Source organism: Anopheles moucheti, chromosome 2 (genome assembly GCF_943734755.1).
Source record: "Anopheles moucheti chromosome 2, idAnoMoucSN_F20_07, whole genome shotgun sequence".
Lineage (NCBI taxonomy): Eukaryota > Metazoa > Arthropoda > Insecta > Diptera > Culicidae > Anopheles > Anopheles moucheti.
Window position 1 is genome coordinate 85,899,277 of NC_069140.1, and position 18,380 is coordinate 85,917,656.

The window sequence follows — 18,380 nt, forward strand, 5'->3', positions numbered from 1 at the left end:
CGTTTTGTGTCGATTAACTGCGTTTATGTCGTTCATAAATTAAACAATGAACAAAAGCAAAACATGACAAGTAAATCTTTTTTTTAAAAAAATAATATAAAGTACCTCACTCTCCTACTAACACACTCTACGTTGAGTGGTAATATTTTACTATAATAACGCTATAAATTGCCCCTGCCAGTAGCTGCTTTACCTGTAGCGCAACGCTTATGCTAGATATTTCTTGATAAAGCTACCAAAAACGAGATTTCCTTATTTTCATCTCGCACCAAACTACTTCACACGGGCAGAACACACACACACACCGAGTTCCATATGGTTGCAAAACTAACGGCTAACTATCTCATCCACTCGGTCGAATCGAGAATTTACGGCTTTCCATTTCGGCTTCGACCCAGCGCAGCCAGCGAACCAAGCGCACCTGGGAAAAGTTCGGCTCCGGGTTTTGCCATTTCGTCCCCGTGGGTTGTGTTCCAGGGCCCGGGGTTACGTACAACAATGGCAGGGCAATGGGGGGGGGCTGGTCGGGAATGCGGTCAGAACGTTAAAATTTATCCGACTGCAGCCAAAATAGACTCGTTTGCTCGAAGCGATCCCGGGCGAAACTACGAACCGGGGTGGATCCTGCCCCGAAAGCAATTTCCAATGCAAAACTTGTAAATTATTATTTCAAATTATTATAGCCAACCACACACACACACCTTGCTGCACATCCTGGCTGTGTGTCCTTCCTGTTTAACCATCAGGGAAGAATAAAATGGAGGCGGACGTAACTTAAAGATGGTCCATTCTTCGGCGAAGCGCACGTTGCTTGGGTTAGGAAACATTTTAAAGGCAAATAGGTGCAATGATGCATTTTAACCGCTCGGGGATCTAAAGCCCTCCCCATCCCTTCGCATTGTATCGTGACTTCGTGTACATGGCACTTTGTATGTGTGTGCGTGTATCTACTTAAGCAAGATTGTAAGGGAAATGGCTATACCTTCGGTTCTCGTGAGCCGATTTCCGTTCGGGGGCTAGTTTACTACACAAGACGTACCTTGAACTGTTCGAATACGAATTGGCCACGGAAAGCTGGCAAGGCATGGCAAAACTTGCTCTCACCCTCGTAGGTTTGTGGCGGAGTCGGAGGGGAGGTTTCACTCTGATCGAGCGATTTTCAGTTCCCCTGCCCTTTCATCCATCATTCCCTGCTCCCCGCTCGGTGCAATGATGGTTGTGGTTCGAGGCGGCCAAAATGTGGATAAAGATTGTGATGGGAGGTACGGCCTAGGGGACGATGGCATGCGCGTAGGAAATGGAAGTGAGGAAACATAGAAAAAGTTAAGGATTTATGGAAAACCTGTTGGGTTAAGGATTTGAGGTAAATTTCGAAACAGATTCCGTGCGGGAAAGAAAGTTGTTCCTTTCCAGTTCCTTTCCACAAGCTGGCTAGCTGGCGCAACTATCGAGTTTGGTTCGTATGAGGCCGCGATGAGGCTTTTAGGGGATGAAGGGAAAATAGGTGCTAGGCAAGAACTCAAAACTTTACCCCAAAACCAGTTAGTCGGCCCGGTCCAGCTAGCCATGGCATTAGAAACGACTCCTTTTGCGACTGATTGCGACTTTGCGAACGGAGCGGTTGGGGCGGTTCGAGTGGATGGCCCGAAAAGGGGAGCTTTGGGAGGAGGTACGATAATTTGATTGGAAAATCAATTGGGCGATATTGCGCTTGGAGTTTTTCGGGAATGGAGGCGCGAGGTGTTTCCACTCGTTGCACGAAGCAGGATACGCTTGGGTGCGTCTTGCAACAGTACTGGCCTCGCTACACGCTGGAAGGTGTTAAAGTACGTGTAGGGAAAGTTACCTCGATGGGTGAAACGGCTGGTTGATGCTACACCCCTGATGGGGTTGAAGTTATTTAACACATCTGGGGCAGCGAATGTAAGGCGCGTTGAGTGATTCGGTTAGCTACATTGTTTCCGAAATTGGTTTTGGTTGGAATCGAAATCATGACAGGGTTATGTTGATTTGTTGACATTTTAATGACGCAAGCTGCAGTGTGCCCCGTTTGAGTTGATTGAATTTCATTTGTGATGGTTATTAGCTTTTCATGCACTGTAAGCTTTTCCCTCCTCTGCCCTATGTGGCAAAGTCTTTTAGAAAAATGCAAATGTAATGTAGAAATAATCTTAAGCTTTTAAGTTGAGATTTCCTTTGATAGTCGACCCACTAGCCGACTTTGAAGATCGAGTGATCTTGGAATGTCCGATTTGGTATTAATATTATTGGCGTTTGAGGGTTGGTAATGACCTTTCTCGAGAGCACATTCGGAGGGGGTGCCTACCTAGATGGAAATGGCGTCTGGCTAGTTATAAATAATGTAAAAAACTTACTTTGATTAATTTTATCACTCACTCTTTTAAATGAAATCCCCAAATAAGTTTAATAATATAAATAATATATAAATAAAATATAAATATTAGTATAAATATTATCAAATAATAATATGATAATAATATTATAGTATTGAATAATATAAAAACCCCCACAAACCGGCTTGCAAACAAACAAATGATTTGAGAGCTAAAATGAGCGCAGAAATGTCTCGGAAAAACGCTGTTTTTTTTGCAAGATTGAGCTACTTTTAAAAGTCTCGGAGAAAAAGTCCCCGAGACAATTTTATTGCACGGTGTCAGTATTTGTTAAGATATTGAAAAACCTTTAACTTTAACTTTAAAGACTATTAACTTTGTAATTAATTGCGGGATTTTCGTAATACATTTGTAGAACACTTTGCGTGTTAATCTGTTTAAAAGTTGTATTACACATCGTACAAGATGGACCTTCACGATTTATGTTTCTTTTTATAACTTTTTATATAACTCTCCTAATTTATTTGTGTAGTAATGGGATTGAAATAAGTTAGAACATTACTTTTACTGTATTTTAGTTATAAAAGCTCTTTTTATAATACAAAAAAAACTCTTCCGATTTTTGCCTCAATTATCCACAAATCAGCCACATGAATTAGTCGATTTAAACCTAACGTCGAGGTGTTGAAAAGATGAACTATTTTATAACGATCGTGCGTGCATTTGATTGACTTCGGGCAGGTGCGGGCTATGTCCAGTTAACCTAATAAATGGTTTGAATAAGAACAAATCGAGCCCAAAAAAAAAAAACCGAGGGTAGGTCATTATAAATACTGGCGCATTGGTCATTAAAAAAGGGCACGAAACGGTTCGCGTGACGAATCGTGCCCGTTTGATTTAGCCACCGGTCAATAAACAAATTAGTGAAGTGCGTGTTGATGGCCGAAGGGTAATACTTCCTGATCGTAAATTTTTACGACCACTGGAACCGTGTCAAATGGCACACTTTAGCGTTGGAATGGGGGGTTATGTAGTTTTGTTTTATAATCTTTTCCTTCACATCGGGGTGAAGCTTATATGTTCGGAATTTGGGAAACAAAGTGCGATAATCCATCAGCGGCACCGATCCAAGGGTAATCTTGATAACTCACAATACGGTATTTTGTGTTTTCTTTCATCGGGCGCTAACCCCCGCCAGGAGTTGGGAGCAATGTGACGAGGCGCAGGACTATCTCAGCATTTACGACGGTGGAACACCGGAAGCACCGACCATCGGGAGAATTTGCGGTGGAGACGTCCTGCCGGATATCGTGTCCAGTGGTCCGGAGATGCGTGTCGAGTTCCACACGTCCCCGTTCGATGTGCCGTTCCATCCGAATCCCGTCACCTTTCTGCCCGGTTTCGAGCTGGAAGTGCACGTAAGCAGCGTCCGGAATTGGGTTGTTTGGTGGAGCGATCTTGATTAAATTGTGTGCAACACTTCCTTTCCCATTCGGCTGTTCCCCAGGTACTGTACGTCAACTCCAACTCACAGTCGTACATCCGGCAACCGGGACGGTGCGAGTTCATTATCAGCGCGTTCGAAAGCCAGACGGGCGAGCTGGAGAGTCCGCAGCACACGCTGCCACCGGAAAGCTCCTGTCTGTATCACTTCCAGGGTCGACGGCACGAAACGGTGTGGGTGTCATTCATCAAGTACCATTCCGCCATCGATCCGACCGGGTTCGAGTCACCGGCCGAATGTGTGACGCAGCTGCGGATCTGGGACGGACGATGGTCGTCGGTGACGTCGCGCCCGTACGGTAAGTAGCGTCCGCGCTGGCTGGCCCGGTGGTATTGAGGGGTGGATATTTATGTTAGTTTTTTTAGGCGCACCACCGGACTACCAGCGGAATGCGAGCCTGATCGAGCAGATCTGTCGCGAGGAGGTGCCGAGACTTTGTTCCCGTTCGTTGGTAGCTAAGGGTAGTCGACCCTGCTCCACACAAGGTAGGCTCCACGCGTTGGGCATGTTGAGGATGACTGTCACACTAACTGCTTGCCCACTATTGCAGAAAGCTATCTTTCCACCGGTTCCGACCTAACGATCGAGTATCGTCCCAGCCCGATCGGTACGGCCCGGCTGTACGGGCCAGCGTCTGCCTTTAAGCTGAGGTACGAGTTTGTGGACAACTCGCTCGGTGGAGCACCCTTGGAACCGCTAGTCGCACCCTCGGCCATGCCCGAACCGGCCGCACTAGTGCAGTTCCATCCCAAGTCCTGCGATCGCGTCTTTCGCTCTTCGTCTGCATCGCGTGGCATCTTCCGCTCGCCGTCCAACGTGTTCATGTACGGACGTGGAGGTTCTCCAAACATTTCCTGCATCATACGGTTTGAGGCGAGCGGCGGGGAGAGTGTTAGGTGAGATGCATTTCCGGCGCTTGTGATTGGCGGCAAACTAACGCGTGCGTCTTCTTCCAGGTTAACGATCACCAGAGCCCGGTTCGGTGGAAGATCGTGTCAGAATTTGCAAAACCGCTCTGGACGTTGGCACTGCAACCATCATGGCGGCCCAGTGTCCGATTTGCGCATCAGCGAAGTACCGTGGACGGATGTATCGCCGCTGCCGCGCGATTGCCTTTGCTCGGACGTGTCCGGGTCGATAACGCTCGCACCGTTGGCGGCCAGCATCGTGGAGGTGAAGTTTACCACACTGCAGATGGAGGTTGATCAAGATTTCCGTGACTTTTACTTCGAGGGACGGTACGAGTTTGCGCGCGACGGTTGCGAGACGGATTGGTCCGAGCGACGGCTGCGGGGACGTAGTGGCGATGCCTATCTGAAGCCGACGCCTTGTCCCGCCCTGATACAGCCCTGGTTGCTCGAGCCCGAGACGGACAGTAGCTACTTGGTGCTGAAGCTGAAAGGGTTCTGGATGCCGCCCCTGCTACAGTCGGCACCACCCTGCCCGACAGACGCGCGCATCACCGTGTACTCGACGAACAATCCGAAGAACTCGCGCGATCTGTGCCCGTCCGGGCCGGATGTGGTCGCGTTCTCGGACGGCTGGGACCGGGCGTACGAGTTTAGCGCGATGGAGATTTCGAAGAGTTTGATCATCGAGTTCAAGAGCCCCCGGCGGCCACCGGTCGAGCTGATCGAGTACAAGTTCTCCTGGATGGAGATCTTCCCGGCCCACGACTGTCCGCACCGCTGCCAGGAGCTGCAGGCCTGCATCCCGTCCGAGCTGTGGTGCGACGGCAAGGTGCACTGCCCCTCGGGCCAGGACGAAAGCCCAACGGAGTGCGACCTTCGGTTGCCGCTGTCGCCGCTGCACGTCGGTCTGGCGGCGGCCACCCTGACGCTTGTGCTGTCACTAGCGGCCGGTTTGACGGCCTGTGCACGCCGCAAGCGGGGCGAAAAGAAGCACCTGCAGAGCGTCCATCTCGATGCAGCCGGACGGGGTGGTGGTTATGGGCAGCCGCATCCACACCACGGCGCCGGCTATCCGCACGCTAACCATCATCTGACGTCCAGCCACGCGCTGACGCCGCTGTATCTGGACCCGTCGAAGGATAGCTTCTGTTGACAGGAGCTGGAGACTTCGGTGTAGCCAATGCCGAAGTCGTCGCAGGACTTTTACTACTTCGCGTTCAACCAGCAGGCCACCAGCACGAGCAGCTGCTGAGTGGCCGAACGAGCGTGGTTGTTGGTAGACAAGCCCGGTGGCGTAACCCCACTAGCGAACGTAACAAGCATGGTGATATTTGACACGTAGCATATAGCGTCGTAACGGTACCGAGGGCGAATATTTAAGCGCGTTACCAATAGGAATGGAATTGTTTTTAGACACGTAGCGTAATCCCCGTAGTGTTCCCCGTATTGGCCGGTCGCGTCGATTCGGTGGCCACAGACAGACAGACAGACAGACAGGTTGGTTTTTAATTGTGACAATCAGTTGAGGCAGAGACAATTCTAACCCACATTGCAGGGGTTCGCGCAATGCTCACGCAGAAAGCGGCAAGGATTTGAGTGGTATTGTAAATTTTGCAAATTATTACTAACTAAAATGGTTGTGATGGCCAGTGTAAGAAAATGTGGGGTAAAAGGTGTGTACTACGTTGTTTGAAAAGGTATTTCAAGGGGTTTAGTTTTGAAGAATGATTTGGTTTTTTTGTTCTCATGCACTCGGAAGGCCTATTAAAAGGGTTCATTTTTGTTTCAAGGAAATTAATATCGTTAACTCCTTTTTTGACATTAATTTTATAGTTTTTAAACTCAATATAAGGAGCAGATCGCGCCGTTTAGAAGATTTGAAAGGAATGGTCACACTTTTTTTTTGGTGGAGATTGATTAAAATGGCAAAACAAAATAGCGAATCCGGAAGGCGCAGAAGCGCATCAACAATTAGCAGAACTCCATTCCACTGTAAATAGCAGCAACGGTACAGTGCAGTAGTCAACTGAGTTGATGTGCGACACAAGCAAAGAATGAAAAAAAAACATCACCCCCTTCAGTACAATCGACAAAATGTACACGATCGCTTTGCTAACAAATGGTTGGCGGAGGATATTCTGAGCTTTGATATCTGTTCAATGTACCAGTACAGTTCCCTATCAAAACCTTCCCCATGAGATGACACCTTGTACAAAGAGGCAAACGTATGCATTTCTCATTATGTTTTAGCTCTTTACCGTACCGTACATGGGCAAGCGTACGTAACGTTTCCGATGGCATGGAAAACAAATCGAATAAATGTAACACAGAAGTATGGCCACATTCGTGGCTAGAAAACTAATGATACACACACATACACGCAGAGTCAAACACAAATACACACACACACACACACACACACACACACACACACACACACACACACACACACACACACACACACACACACACACACACACACACACACACACACACACACACACACACACACACACACACACACACACACACACACACACACACACACACACACACACACACACACACATACAAATTCAAAATGCAAAACCTTTTCTCAAAATCGTCAAATGATAATGTGATTCTCAGTAGATAAGCAAAGAAGAATGTAAAAAAAAAACCGAGCAAACTAACGCAAAATTGCACACCACTGCAACGATCAGAGGGTGTTTTACGGAATGGATTTTCCCCGTTATGATTGTAAAGCAACACCCCAACCCTGTTTCGCAGCTCAGCTGCAAGCGTAAGCGATTGATTCGATTGTGCAGGGCGCAGTGAGAGGATGGATGAAACATTTACACACACCCGATCAATAGCAAAGTGGATGCTAATCCTCTTTTAACAAATCAATCCACTTTTTCCTCCTTCCCCAATAAAAAAAAAGAAAAGAAGAACCTTCCAACTGGGCCGTAAACATTGTACAGAGTTTGATGGCGTGTGGGAAATAGTCGTTAATTCTAAACCTGAACATGTAAAGGTGCATGGTAACACCGTGCGATCGACTATACCGATCGAATGCAACGTTACGTACAGGAGAAAACGAGCAAAACACGCAACAAAAAAACCCCTCGAGAGGTTGTGAACCTGACGCGCGGTTCCAGTGGCGGAAGATACTCCGCGTCCAGCTTCCAGCTCGCGTAATCTTCCTCCGGCTGTGAAACGGATCTCTCTTCCGACGTCGAGCGTCTTAATGGCACGGTGTGGATACGAGTAACCCTTTACTGGTAGCAGATAAACGAAATTAATTTAAGCCACCTAATGATGCGTATGTGTTGCATAGGGACACAGAATAAACTACGGTAATTGTTAATAATCAGCCCTGTCCAATGGAGGGCAGTAAGTGGTGAATGATGATCAAACGGTAGGAAGTGATTGAGAAGGCGATGTAATACTACTGCAATGGTTGACACAAAATAATTGAAACCAACAACAACAAAATCCATACACAGACAATTTCTAGAAGAAGTGCAGATAATAAGACATGCGTGGTGTTGTCCGCAATAAGGACAATGAAGCGATAACATTTTCCACACTGTTTCACACACTGCAACAATCCCTGCAAACGATGATGTTGTTACATGATGTTCAACCCACTACCGTTCCCTGCTTTTAAAACAAATCCCCCCCCGGTGACGATTCGTTAGCTGGTAAGCTCCGGTACCCGTTGTGAAGTGTAGGGCAAACAAAAACCCGTTTCCTTCAACCCGTGCTAGTTCTGTAGCATGATGCGACGGGTGCAGAATGAAAGAAAACTAAAAAAAAAAATATGATGTAAATAATTAGCACTTATGTAAAAGGAATCGTTACCCCCCTACCTAAAGGGGGCCAGATACGTTTCGGATGCAGGATGCAGATGTCGAAAGACGCAAAAGGAAGCGAAGGAAGTACATGTGTAAGTAAACTGCTCGATGAGGCTGCTGCTTCATCGGCGACGAAATCGGTCTAGTGATCTAATAAAGTAACGGATTTTCCTAACGGCGTACGTCCGCTGGAACTGAACTATGGAACTGTTGTGAATGTGTTTTATTATTCAGAATGAAAGCATTTAATCACATTCGTTTTGGTTTTGTTCTGTATTCAACTTTAAATTTCGTGATCCTGAAGCTATGCAATCGGTATAGTTTTCTATGTTCAATAACCCTTGCTGTAATGCAAACAGTAACGATGTAACGCTTATATGCTTTGAAGCGTTAGAGCTAGCAAAGACACGAACCAGCAGCGTTAATATATTACCAAATGCAACACAAATTGGTTCTACTGACCGTTGGGGCATTGTTTAATTATAGTTTGTGCTGAAAATTTTGTATGCTTTATTATAAACAACTGGCAAAACAATCCTTAAAATCATACCACTCCAGTGCTTGGACGAAGGACTTCATTTGTGATAACAGTGTGAAATATTTCATGCAGCCTTTCCTCTCAGGATGTACAAGAATCCATGGCTTGATAAATTAAGCTACATCTGTAAACTAAAATAGAATTAATTATTTGTTATTTTACATATCCTTTTGATCTATTGTTTGATACAATTATGATGATAAAAAAGGTTGCTTATTTTTTTCACATTTATTCGAGTTTGGCTATCCCTGTTTTAACTGAAATATTTCATTTGTTCTAAAATTTGGTGTTCGTGTCTCGGCAAGGCCGATTAGATCGTTTTAGATGGAAAAAGATGTCCTTTTTGTCCTTTCCTTTTTTTAGTCCTGTCCTTTTTGGTATGTGTAGTATATTATTAGAATTGATTTTTCCTTATAAAAGGACTCTTCAAATTGATGGTTTTTTATGCGTGATTCTATAGACCTGATGATGCCTTGGTGGTCTGTGTACAATACATGTCATATCCAGACAGTTTCCGTATTAACTATTATCTAGATCTTTACCACTGCGGTAAAATTTACTATTGTTATAGACTTATTCTTTAATTGAGTTTAAACTTCAAAACCGCACACCAGTGCCTAGCGTTTCATATTGGACTAACAAATGGCCTTTTTAACAAAAATGGGCCTTTTTTGTCTGATGTAAATACATATTAAATCAATTTTCCCAGCATTCCAACGTAAAGCAACATCAAAAGCTGAAAGTAAAGGTAGTGTTTAGCCCAAACCTTCCCCAAAATATCTAATCCCATCCTGAGTCGATTTTGATTGTGCATTTCTTGCCCGAATATTTATTGCATTAAAAAGCCAGCACAGCAATATGCGGTACCGTCTGTGGAGCATATGCAAACAAAAGCTACCGGAAGAAGGACGCTTTTCCCGCGCAAGTAAAGGCATTCTTCCACATATTTATTTAATTGACTGCTCCGTTGCACTTCGTTTGAAAGCTCCATAACGCGCTACATCCACCAGCAAAGTACAACTTTTTGAAGCACCATTCGAAAAATGGTGGAATCGTTCCTCCTGCACCATTTTACGCCCCACCATAATCGAACCGGAAAACTATTGCAGAAATTGTTCAATAAATGAAGTTGAAAAACTGGAGCCGAAGAAAAGTTTTTCAATCACACTTTCGGTGGGCACAATTGCGAGCGGAAATTAGTGAATCCGGAAGAAACGTGTAAATTAGCCTCAATTGTCGAGGTCCCACGTGTTGTAAGAGATTGTTGTGTTTGTTTGTTTGCTGGTGTGGCCGTGAGGAAAATTTTATTGCTTTGAGCCTTATATTAAAATTTCCACTTTGTAACAACGAATTGTCTGCCAGCAGTGTTATTATAATAAGCTTTATTATAATACCACAATTGCCCTGTCTGCTCACCTGCTTCGTCGCTTATGTCGCACCACCCCCAAAAATTGATCAAAGTATGCGTGCAATTGGGAAATAAAATCACAATGGCACACATCTACATCGTGTGTCGAAGCAGGCGGTCCAAAAGGAATTGCGCCTGAAGCGTGTTGAAACAAACGGGGAAACGAGTAAATTTCGACCCTGTAGCATGGTTCCAGGCATGGTAATACAGGTAACATCTGGAAAACGTTTCTAGATGGTATGTGCATATACGGCCACCCTCATCCACCGGGCTAGAATCGGGTTTGCTGTGTGCAGATTGCCGTGAGACGAATATATCCAGTAGCACAAGATTGTATCGAACCAGATGGTTGGGCAATATATGCTACAAGCAACAATATTGGAGTGCGCTGCTCAGTCAAATGTTCAATATCGATGCCAAAATCGCTTCGTATTCGTGTTTGGCCATGATGATGGTATTGTTTTTTTACCTATCTGGTTACCTTAACCTCGTACGATTTGATGAAGATCGCTGTTTGTCCTCGAACTAGATTGATTGTATAGGAATTATTAACCTCAAACCAATGCAACACTTACCGACGCTAACAGTCCATTCAAAAACATCCTTTCCCCTGAAGCAACGGGAGCCCGTACCCCTGGGATAATCACCGGGTGCGTACAGAACGAACCGGAGCAGGATTTATGGTTCATTCGGAAGGCTCTCCATTAGGCTGGTGCAATGTTTTCGTCAGTTTGTAACGCGCTTACGGGGCGAACTTGGCCAGTTGAAGCTGATGAAGTACTGGGAAAATTTATGCGCTTTCCAGTCGAATGCATTTTAAGGGCCAGTATTGCGGAATCCCTTTTTTGTTGGCGAAACTCCTTCATGAAGAGCGTCATCCATTCCGTACGTAACGCTCGTGGGATTGATTGTGGTGGAGGGAGCGGTAAGCGTTACTTCCGGCATTCGAAAATTCATGAATCGTAATTAATTAATAAATTAACTTTTAGATATTGAGATATTGACAACGAAAATGTACGCCAGGACACTGTAAGGCACTTTATGTCCATCACCATAGATGTATATTTTAATCTCCATCCTTGGCTGCATCCAATTTCTTGACATCCTGCTTGACCACAATCAGGACGTTTTTTTTGTCAAACAGCTCAGCTAGCTCGTGATTCTCCACACGGCCTGCTCACAAACACCGCCTAATTGGGTCCGAAGTACGGTATTTTAGCGTGTATAACGATCCCCGTTAGGTCAAAAATGACCAAAGCCTAATTAAGGGGGTCGTTATACAAGGGTAGTAACTTTTCCGTTCTAGCTTTATGGATTAAAAGGTCGTTTTGTTGAAGAAAAAGGATGGATGGATAAGACAAGGATGAATCTGTGGTTTAAAATGATTGAAACAAGAGACCTGGAGCTCTTATGAAAAATCAGCAATGCTAGTACTGGATGCATTTAGAGGTCATCTACCAGCAGAAGTTAAACAACTTGTTGCTCAAGCAAGACGTTTCTGGAAGTCATTACTGGAGGTCTAACCAGTCAGCTGCAACCACTACCGTTTTAAGGGTTTGATAAGAGAAGAATGGAGTAAGTGGATAAAAGGGGCTGATTCGAATCTGACTCCTTCAGGAAGAATAAGAAAAACCCACCATTCCAGCGAGTTGACAATGGGTCATTACTGCATAGTCAGCAGTCAGCGAAGCGATTGTCGCCAAATCCTTTAAAAAATGCGTAATCAGTATCAACCTTGATGGCACTGAGGATTATGCAATTTATGAAGGTAGTGATGACGGGGATAATGACAATGAAAATGTGTTTGAAAACACCAGTGAGGACGATATGAAAGAGTATTATCAATTGTATTGTTCAAAATTAATTGTAACAATAAAATTGTTCCAATTGGTAAAAAACAATACTAAAAACCTTTTGTTCCAAAAATCTTGGATAACTCATCTAGGGGGTCGTTATACACGCTATAATACGGTTCCTGCTTCGTTCGTAAATTAAATGAGCCTTGACGATCTCCGCTCTCAACGTCCAAGACCCATGGCCCTAGAGGACGTAGCAGAGTGAATTCAGTCTATTGTTGGCGTATGTGGCACGATCTCCCATCACAATGTCCCTCCGGAATTAGGTTGCTAAGCGATCTTAGAAGCAGAACTCTACTACCTGTTTCACTAGAGGCCTCGCGATTCAGTCTTCACACCTCCTCCGATCTCCGCTCGACGAAGTCGATGTCATCTGAGAAGATTACATGACGCTTCAGTGAACGTGTCTAAAATATCAGTAGACATGAAGTTCAGACGAAACGCGACTCTTTGGTCGTTATGGACAGCTCAAATCCTTCTACAAAAGGATGTGTTATATTCTTCCCGGAAGTTATCAAATGTAACCCCAAAGAAGGGATTTTGGTCTGGTTTTCCAACCATGCTAAGAAATTGTGAGGTTATGCTGCGCTGCCTTAAGGTAACTGGTTTATCGAAGCTTTGCAATACTTTCAATATTGCCCCGATCCGGTTCCAGATAGTTTTAGATGACTCTCAAGCGAAGGATATTTTAAATCACGTTGAGATAAACAAAGGAACAGCAACGACAACAGTTCGACTAAAGAAGTAATTTCGGACAAACTTGTGCTCATGTTCGGCGTTTCGGTACACAATTTCAACCCAATCAAGCCAAGCACGCAGAACCATCTGTTGAGCGTGTCGTTTGCTAACTGTTTACGCGATGAAACGATCCACTGTACGGTGATACGTACGCGGGAACGAACATAAACACAATAAGACAAATCACAAATTCATGAATCGCATCGTACCGGGCGCAGTTGTATTATTCAACAGGGCTAACCCGCACAGTCCCTTTTCCCGGGGTCGGTTTGGTGGGGAATGTGCCATTGGCCACCGATAAAATTTGGCATTTTTGCCGGCATACAGTGATGCACGGAGCATGTAACCGGTGCCGGATGGACACCGTATGCAGACGGTGCATAGAAATGCATAAATGATGTCATTGTGGCAGTTTGAACAGTTGAACACTGCATTTTAGATGCCGTCCCGGTAGCATCTAAAATTAAAAACCCCAACATACAACGGTTCCCGTTTTCCCTTGCTCTCTCTCTCTCTCTCTCTCTCTCTCTCTCTCTTTCGCTGTTTACCATTTTGGAAGTACAATTCCAGTTCGCCGTACGGTGTAAGGACGATTTGCCGTAGCGCACGATCTGCAATTGACGTGTAAATAAACAACGAAATTTATCCAGCCTCGGCGCTATCGGCGCGCAGTGGAAGGATGTAGCCTTGTCGCTTGTCAGATGTCGCAATAAAGATTCAAATTGCCGCGCAATGGAATTGTCCGACTGTTCGTTCGGCATGTATTTGGAGCCCGGTCCGATGGCGCTAATGGAAGGCCGCTATACAAACATTAGTTTGCTGCAGTTCGATTGGGCTTTGAGGGTGCGTTTGTGTGTTGGGTAAGAGAATTTGGAGCTTCTAAGAACATTAGCGAGCTTTTTGTTGAAATCCAGAAATAGAAAACAGACATGTAGTAATTTTCAACAAATTGTACAACATTAAGCAACAAAACCTGTTACACTAAATATAATATAGAACTAAATTGAATCTACGCATTTAAACACGTTGAAATCAGTAAGGAAGCAGTTGTTGTAATAGATCTGGGGCAGCATCACGGCTGCAGGGATGTCAAACCAATCTAACACCCGGAAGAACGGCTTAAAGAGCACTTCACTCAGATGGTAGCAGTGTAGCATTTTTCATGTGTTAGAATCGGTATGAAATCCCTCCATTCAGCTGAAGATGCGTAGCTAAGACAGGCCTTATTAGACAGGACCATTAAATCTAAAATAGAGAAGTACAAAGCAGATTTTAATAATTGATAGTAAAACAAAATAGGGAGCAGTTCAATATAATGTCATGAATTGTTCTTTGAAATGCAGATAGTTGTTTTTGTGTATGCATAATAATTTCCCCCAGCGGCAGATCTCCATGGGGATGCTCAATAGATCAGACTTGATCTCTTCAACTCAGCTGCTCTGGCTAGTATAGTCTCTTGGCGGTTTGAAAGTCCCTTAGACATTAGATCCTTTTCAGATATAATAGTCAAATGTTTGATTCATTACAGAGATCCACTGGCTCGTACGAGTTTCCCCGAGCTGATACTAGCTTACACATAAAGCGCATAGTCCGCAGGAATCCTCTAAACCCTACACGGTCGAGCGGTGTCGTCCGCTAATCCTCGAGTTGACACCTTTCTGGAGTTCAATGCTTAGATATTTTGTATTTCTGAGCTGTCTTCTACTATCTATTATCATTTCAAAGTGATGCTAATGGTGAGTTATGGCAGACTTGAGTCACCTTATGCAACAAAAAAGCACCATTGACAACTATTGCCATGTTAACAAAAAGATGAAATTAATCTCAAAAGCACAAAATCCACAGAACTTGATATTGTCATCAACGAGCAATACATTTTCTGTACATGAGAAAAATCTTAGAATGAACCAAAACAAAGGCTGAAAAGACGAGAAGTTTGAAGGAGTTCGATGTGCATGCGGAAAAGGATCTCAGGGAGTGTTTAAACTGGCGATCCGATCGAAAGCTCTGCAGATGTATAGATCAACTCAAACTCCCTTGAAACTCCAGACGTTGAATAGTTGAAAAAGATTTCAGAACGCATTTGAATTCTCCAGGCTTGCTAAGTTGACATTATATGGCGGTTTGACATCACTGGTACTGGATGACAGAAGCTTTTCCGACAGGCTGGTATTCCTTGGGGAACGGTAAACTGATGGTCCCTCAACCCTATCAAGCAGCTGTTGTGTGCTTTGGCGGTCGTTATCGCGCCTGGATCACTTTGAAATCTCCATGAATCGGATGCTGAGATGTACGAATCCAGGGCACTGGTCAAAAACATATTTCTGCACATAATCCGCATAAATGTCCTGTATTCTTCATCTCGTGTTAGGTATCTCCTTACGGATTTTCCTTCACAATTGTATTCATTTTGAGAAAGCATGCAAGTATGCAAATTGCAATCCATTTTGATCACTACCACCCACGGATCGGGCATCGTGTGTGCTCACTGTCCCCATAAATGGCAGCGCTATCATAGCGGATGAGCGACAATTGCTCTGATGGAAATGTCAGCTTAGCATAGCAGCTGCACGGTTGCACGTATGATGGTGGACATAGCGGTACGCATACATGGCAGAACCAAAACCCAGACCGTATGCCGCCCGGTGGGTACGTTGTCAGCGGGCGAGCAAAAAGTGTGATTTGTTTGATTATAATTTTTCCCCCGTTCGATTTCATGTTTGCTTTTAATTTTAACATAACGAACATGTCGAACTAGTGCTGACAGTAGCGTCAGCCCGTTTGCGGTGTCGCAGCGCAGCAACGTCCGTTTCGGTGCGCTCTCGCGTTCGGTTGTGTTGGAAAAGCGAACATCCACAGCGAATGTGTGGTGGAATAAATGGCATGGGAGACGCCAGTTATAAGAAATGGGAAAACTTAAATTGAATATTTAAGGAAATACGCTGTGCCGGGGATAGGCAAACCATGCGATGCGGCACTCTTCGGTATGGCACGTTTTAATTTAAATGATACAACACACTAATTGTTAAGGCCACCATACATTTCTGGTTGCTAAAGAAAACACTAAACAGTACGGATGTTCTACGGAGCTTAACAATCTTTCACAAACGCACCTTGACAGCTGTGAGGCACCGTTATAAACTACTCCATAAAAACGAAAGTTCTTGTGGAAAGATACTGCATCGAGCAGAAGACATGATTGCGTCGAGATGGCTGAAAATTATTTTAATTAAACACCCCAAATTCTAGGCCACACCGCACAAGTTACATGGGGAAAAATAAACCACCAAGTTATGGTTTTAATTGCGAGCACCGAAAGCTTGAGCTAATTGTGCGACCAGGTGCGCAACGGAAAGGTTATGGCCTGATAGTTACAGCATGGAACACACACTCGTCACTTGGTTTGTGGCACACAATATGCAGAGGTATGCGATGCTGGGACACTTTATTACTGCTAATTTAAATTTGAAAACAAGCCAAACTTGGGACAGATTTGTTGTGTTTTTTTTTCGGGTCAACGCAAATGATTAAGTTGAATTTTTGATAAGGCCAATTATAGCTACCGACGTTAACGTGAGGTTATCACTAAGGGGTTTTTCACAACGTAAGATTCCCAGTTTGATGCTTGACAGCTGAACGAAACTCCAATTATTCTACCATATGTCATGAACTGTTCGAAATTAGATCAACCAATACTTTCGACATAACTTTGGTTCAAAATTTCTTATTCACCCATTAACTAACATGGATTTGTACCTTACGCAACTAATGAGTAAGAAAAACGAGAATAATTTAATGGATGAACATATAGACGAAATTCCGAGCTAATCAAAGAGCAGACGCTCCCTCACTGTGAATTGTGGTTAGTGGAAACGGAATTTGTAGAGAACGATATTTCGGTTACGAAACTCATTTTGATTATTAATTTCAAAGCAATGTGTTGGGTAAGTAAAACATTGAATCCTTGATCATTTATCAACGAGATAGCACTTGACTTTAGGCTAATTTTTTGTTTTGGATCAAAATGAGAATATAATAGGAAAGAAAAGTAGCGATCTATTTCAACAACACGTTCGAAAATTGTTATTGAAAAACTAGTATAGAAGAAACGAAATTTTAGAATTAACCATCCTTTTTCCACCAGACACAGAACGATCGACTTCGTCGATTGATTTGGTAGAGATCTTGATAGGATCCCAGAACGGTTGTAAGTTGCACTTGGTCTTCTCCGGAGTAATCCGTTGAAAGAAACCTCCGCCCGTTTAAAGCGTTTAGTCTTGGCTGAAAATTGGTTGTAACCAACAAGGGCTCGAGAACGGATGTTTGCCCGAGACGCACTGCGTTTTGGTCTTCTCTGAAGTAACCCTCGAAAGTTACTATCTTTTGAGTCTCGTGAAAGGGATCCGACATCGCGATAAACGTACGCGACCGAAGTACCTTCGCACTGTAGATCGCAAACTAACAGAATTACTCTAATGAAGCTGTGGGCTGCTTAACGCAAAAATTGTCAATTTTCGACTATATTTTTGCCTTCTGTTCATTCTCATTATGCATTCGCCTTGTTGTGTTTGTAAAGATTTAAAAAAATTTGAAGAATATAGAACTGCATTTGTTGTTAAAGCAGTTTTAATGACTCCGTGCCACGTCATTTAACCCCATACATCAGAAATTTAAAGTGTTACTATAAAAATGCATTTTGTTGGGAAAAATTGGATATAGTGAATTGATAAACATCGTGGAACTCAGCCCCGTTAAAATCAACTGTTCTAGCTTGCATTTGATTAGGAAAAAACAGCTAAATTGAATTGATAAACATCGTGGAATTCAGCCCCATTACAATCAATCATTTTAACTGGAACTTCTGTCTTCAAACGAGGCCATACAAGCAACTTTCATGGCGGCGCTTGCTCTAGTTGTCGAGAATAGATCATTATTCCGAGAATAAGCGTCCGAGCACTAAATGACATTGAACAATGAACTGATGTATGATAAGAATTGAAATTCTTTGCGAAAGCGTAGAACTTTAATGCGGCCATTTTGTTTACAATTTTAAACATTACTTTGCATATATGCCTGTAGATTGAGAATGATACTGACCCTCTCTCCCCTATCAGCGTTACGTAATAATAAAAATGAGCCCTGTTACCTTGGTGCTTGTCCTGTACGGTGATCGAATCTTGTTCGTTTGACGTTAGCGGAAGAATACAGTGAGTCTTCATCGCGTCGGTTTAT

General features: G+C 43.9%; 1 protein-coding gene across 1 annotated transcript in view; it reads left to right on the forward strand.

The window, feature by feature from the left end:
* LOC128309403 (uncharacterized) overlaps positions 1-8,783 on the forward strand; it is a 45,007-nt gene extending 36,224 nt beyond the window's left edge. The window contains exons 6-10 of the mRNA XM_053045777.1: positions 3,553-3,772; positions 3,862-4,156; positions 4,224-4,343; positions 4,409-4,754; positions 4,815-8,783. Of these exons, the coding sequence (XP_052901737.1) occupies positions 3,553-3,772; positions 3,862-4,156; positions 4,224-4,343; positions 4,409-4,754; positions 4,815-5,922 (2,089 nt within the window). The 3' untranslated portion in view covers positions 5,923-8,783. The remainder of the gene's footprint in view (positions 1-3,552; positions 3,773-3,861; positions 4,157-4,223; positions 4,344-4,408; positions 4,755-4,814) is intronic.
* Positions 8,784-18,380: the final 9,597 nt, after the last annotated feature.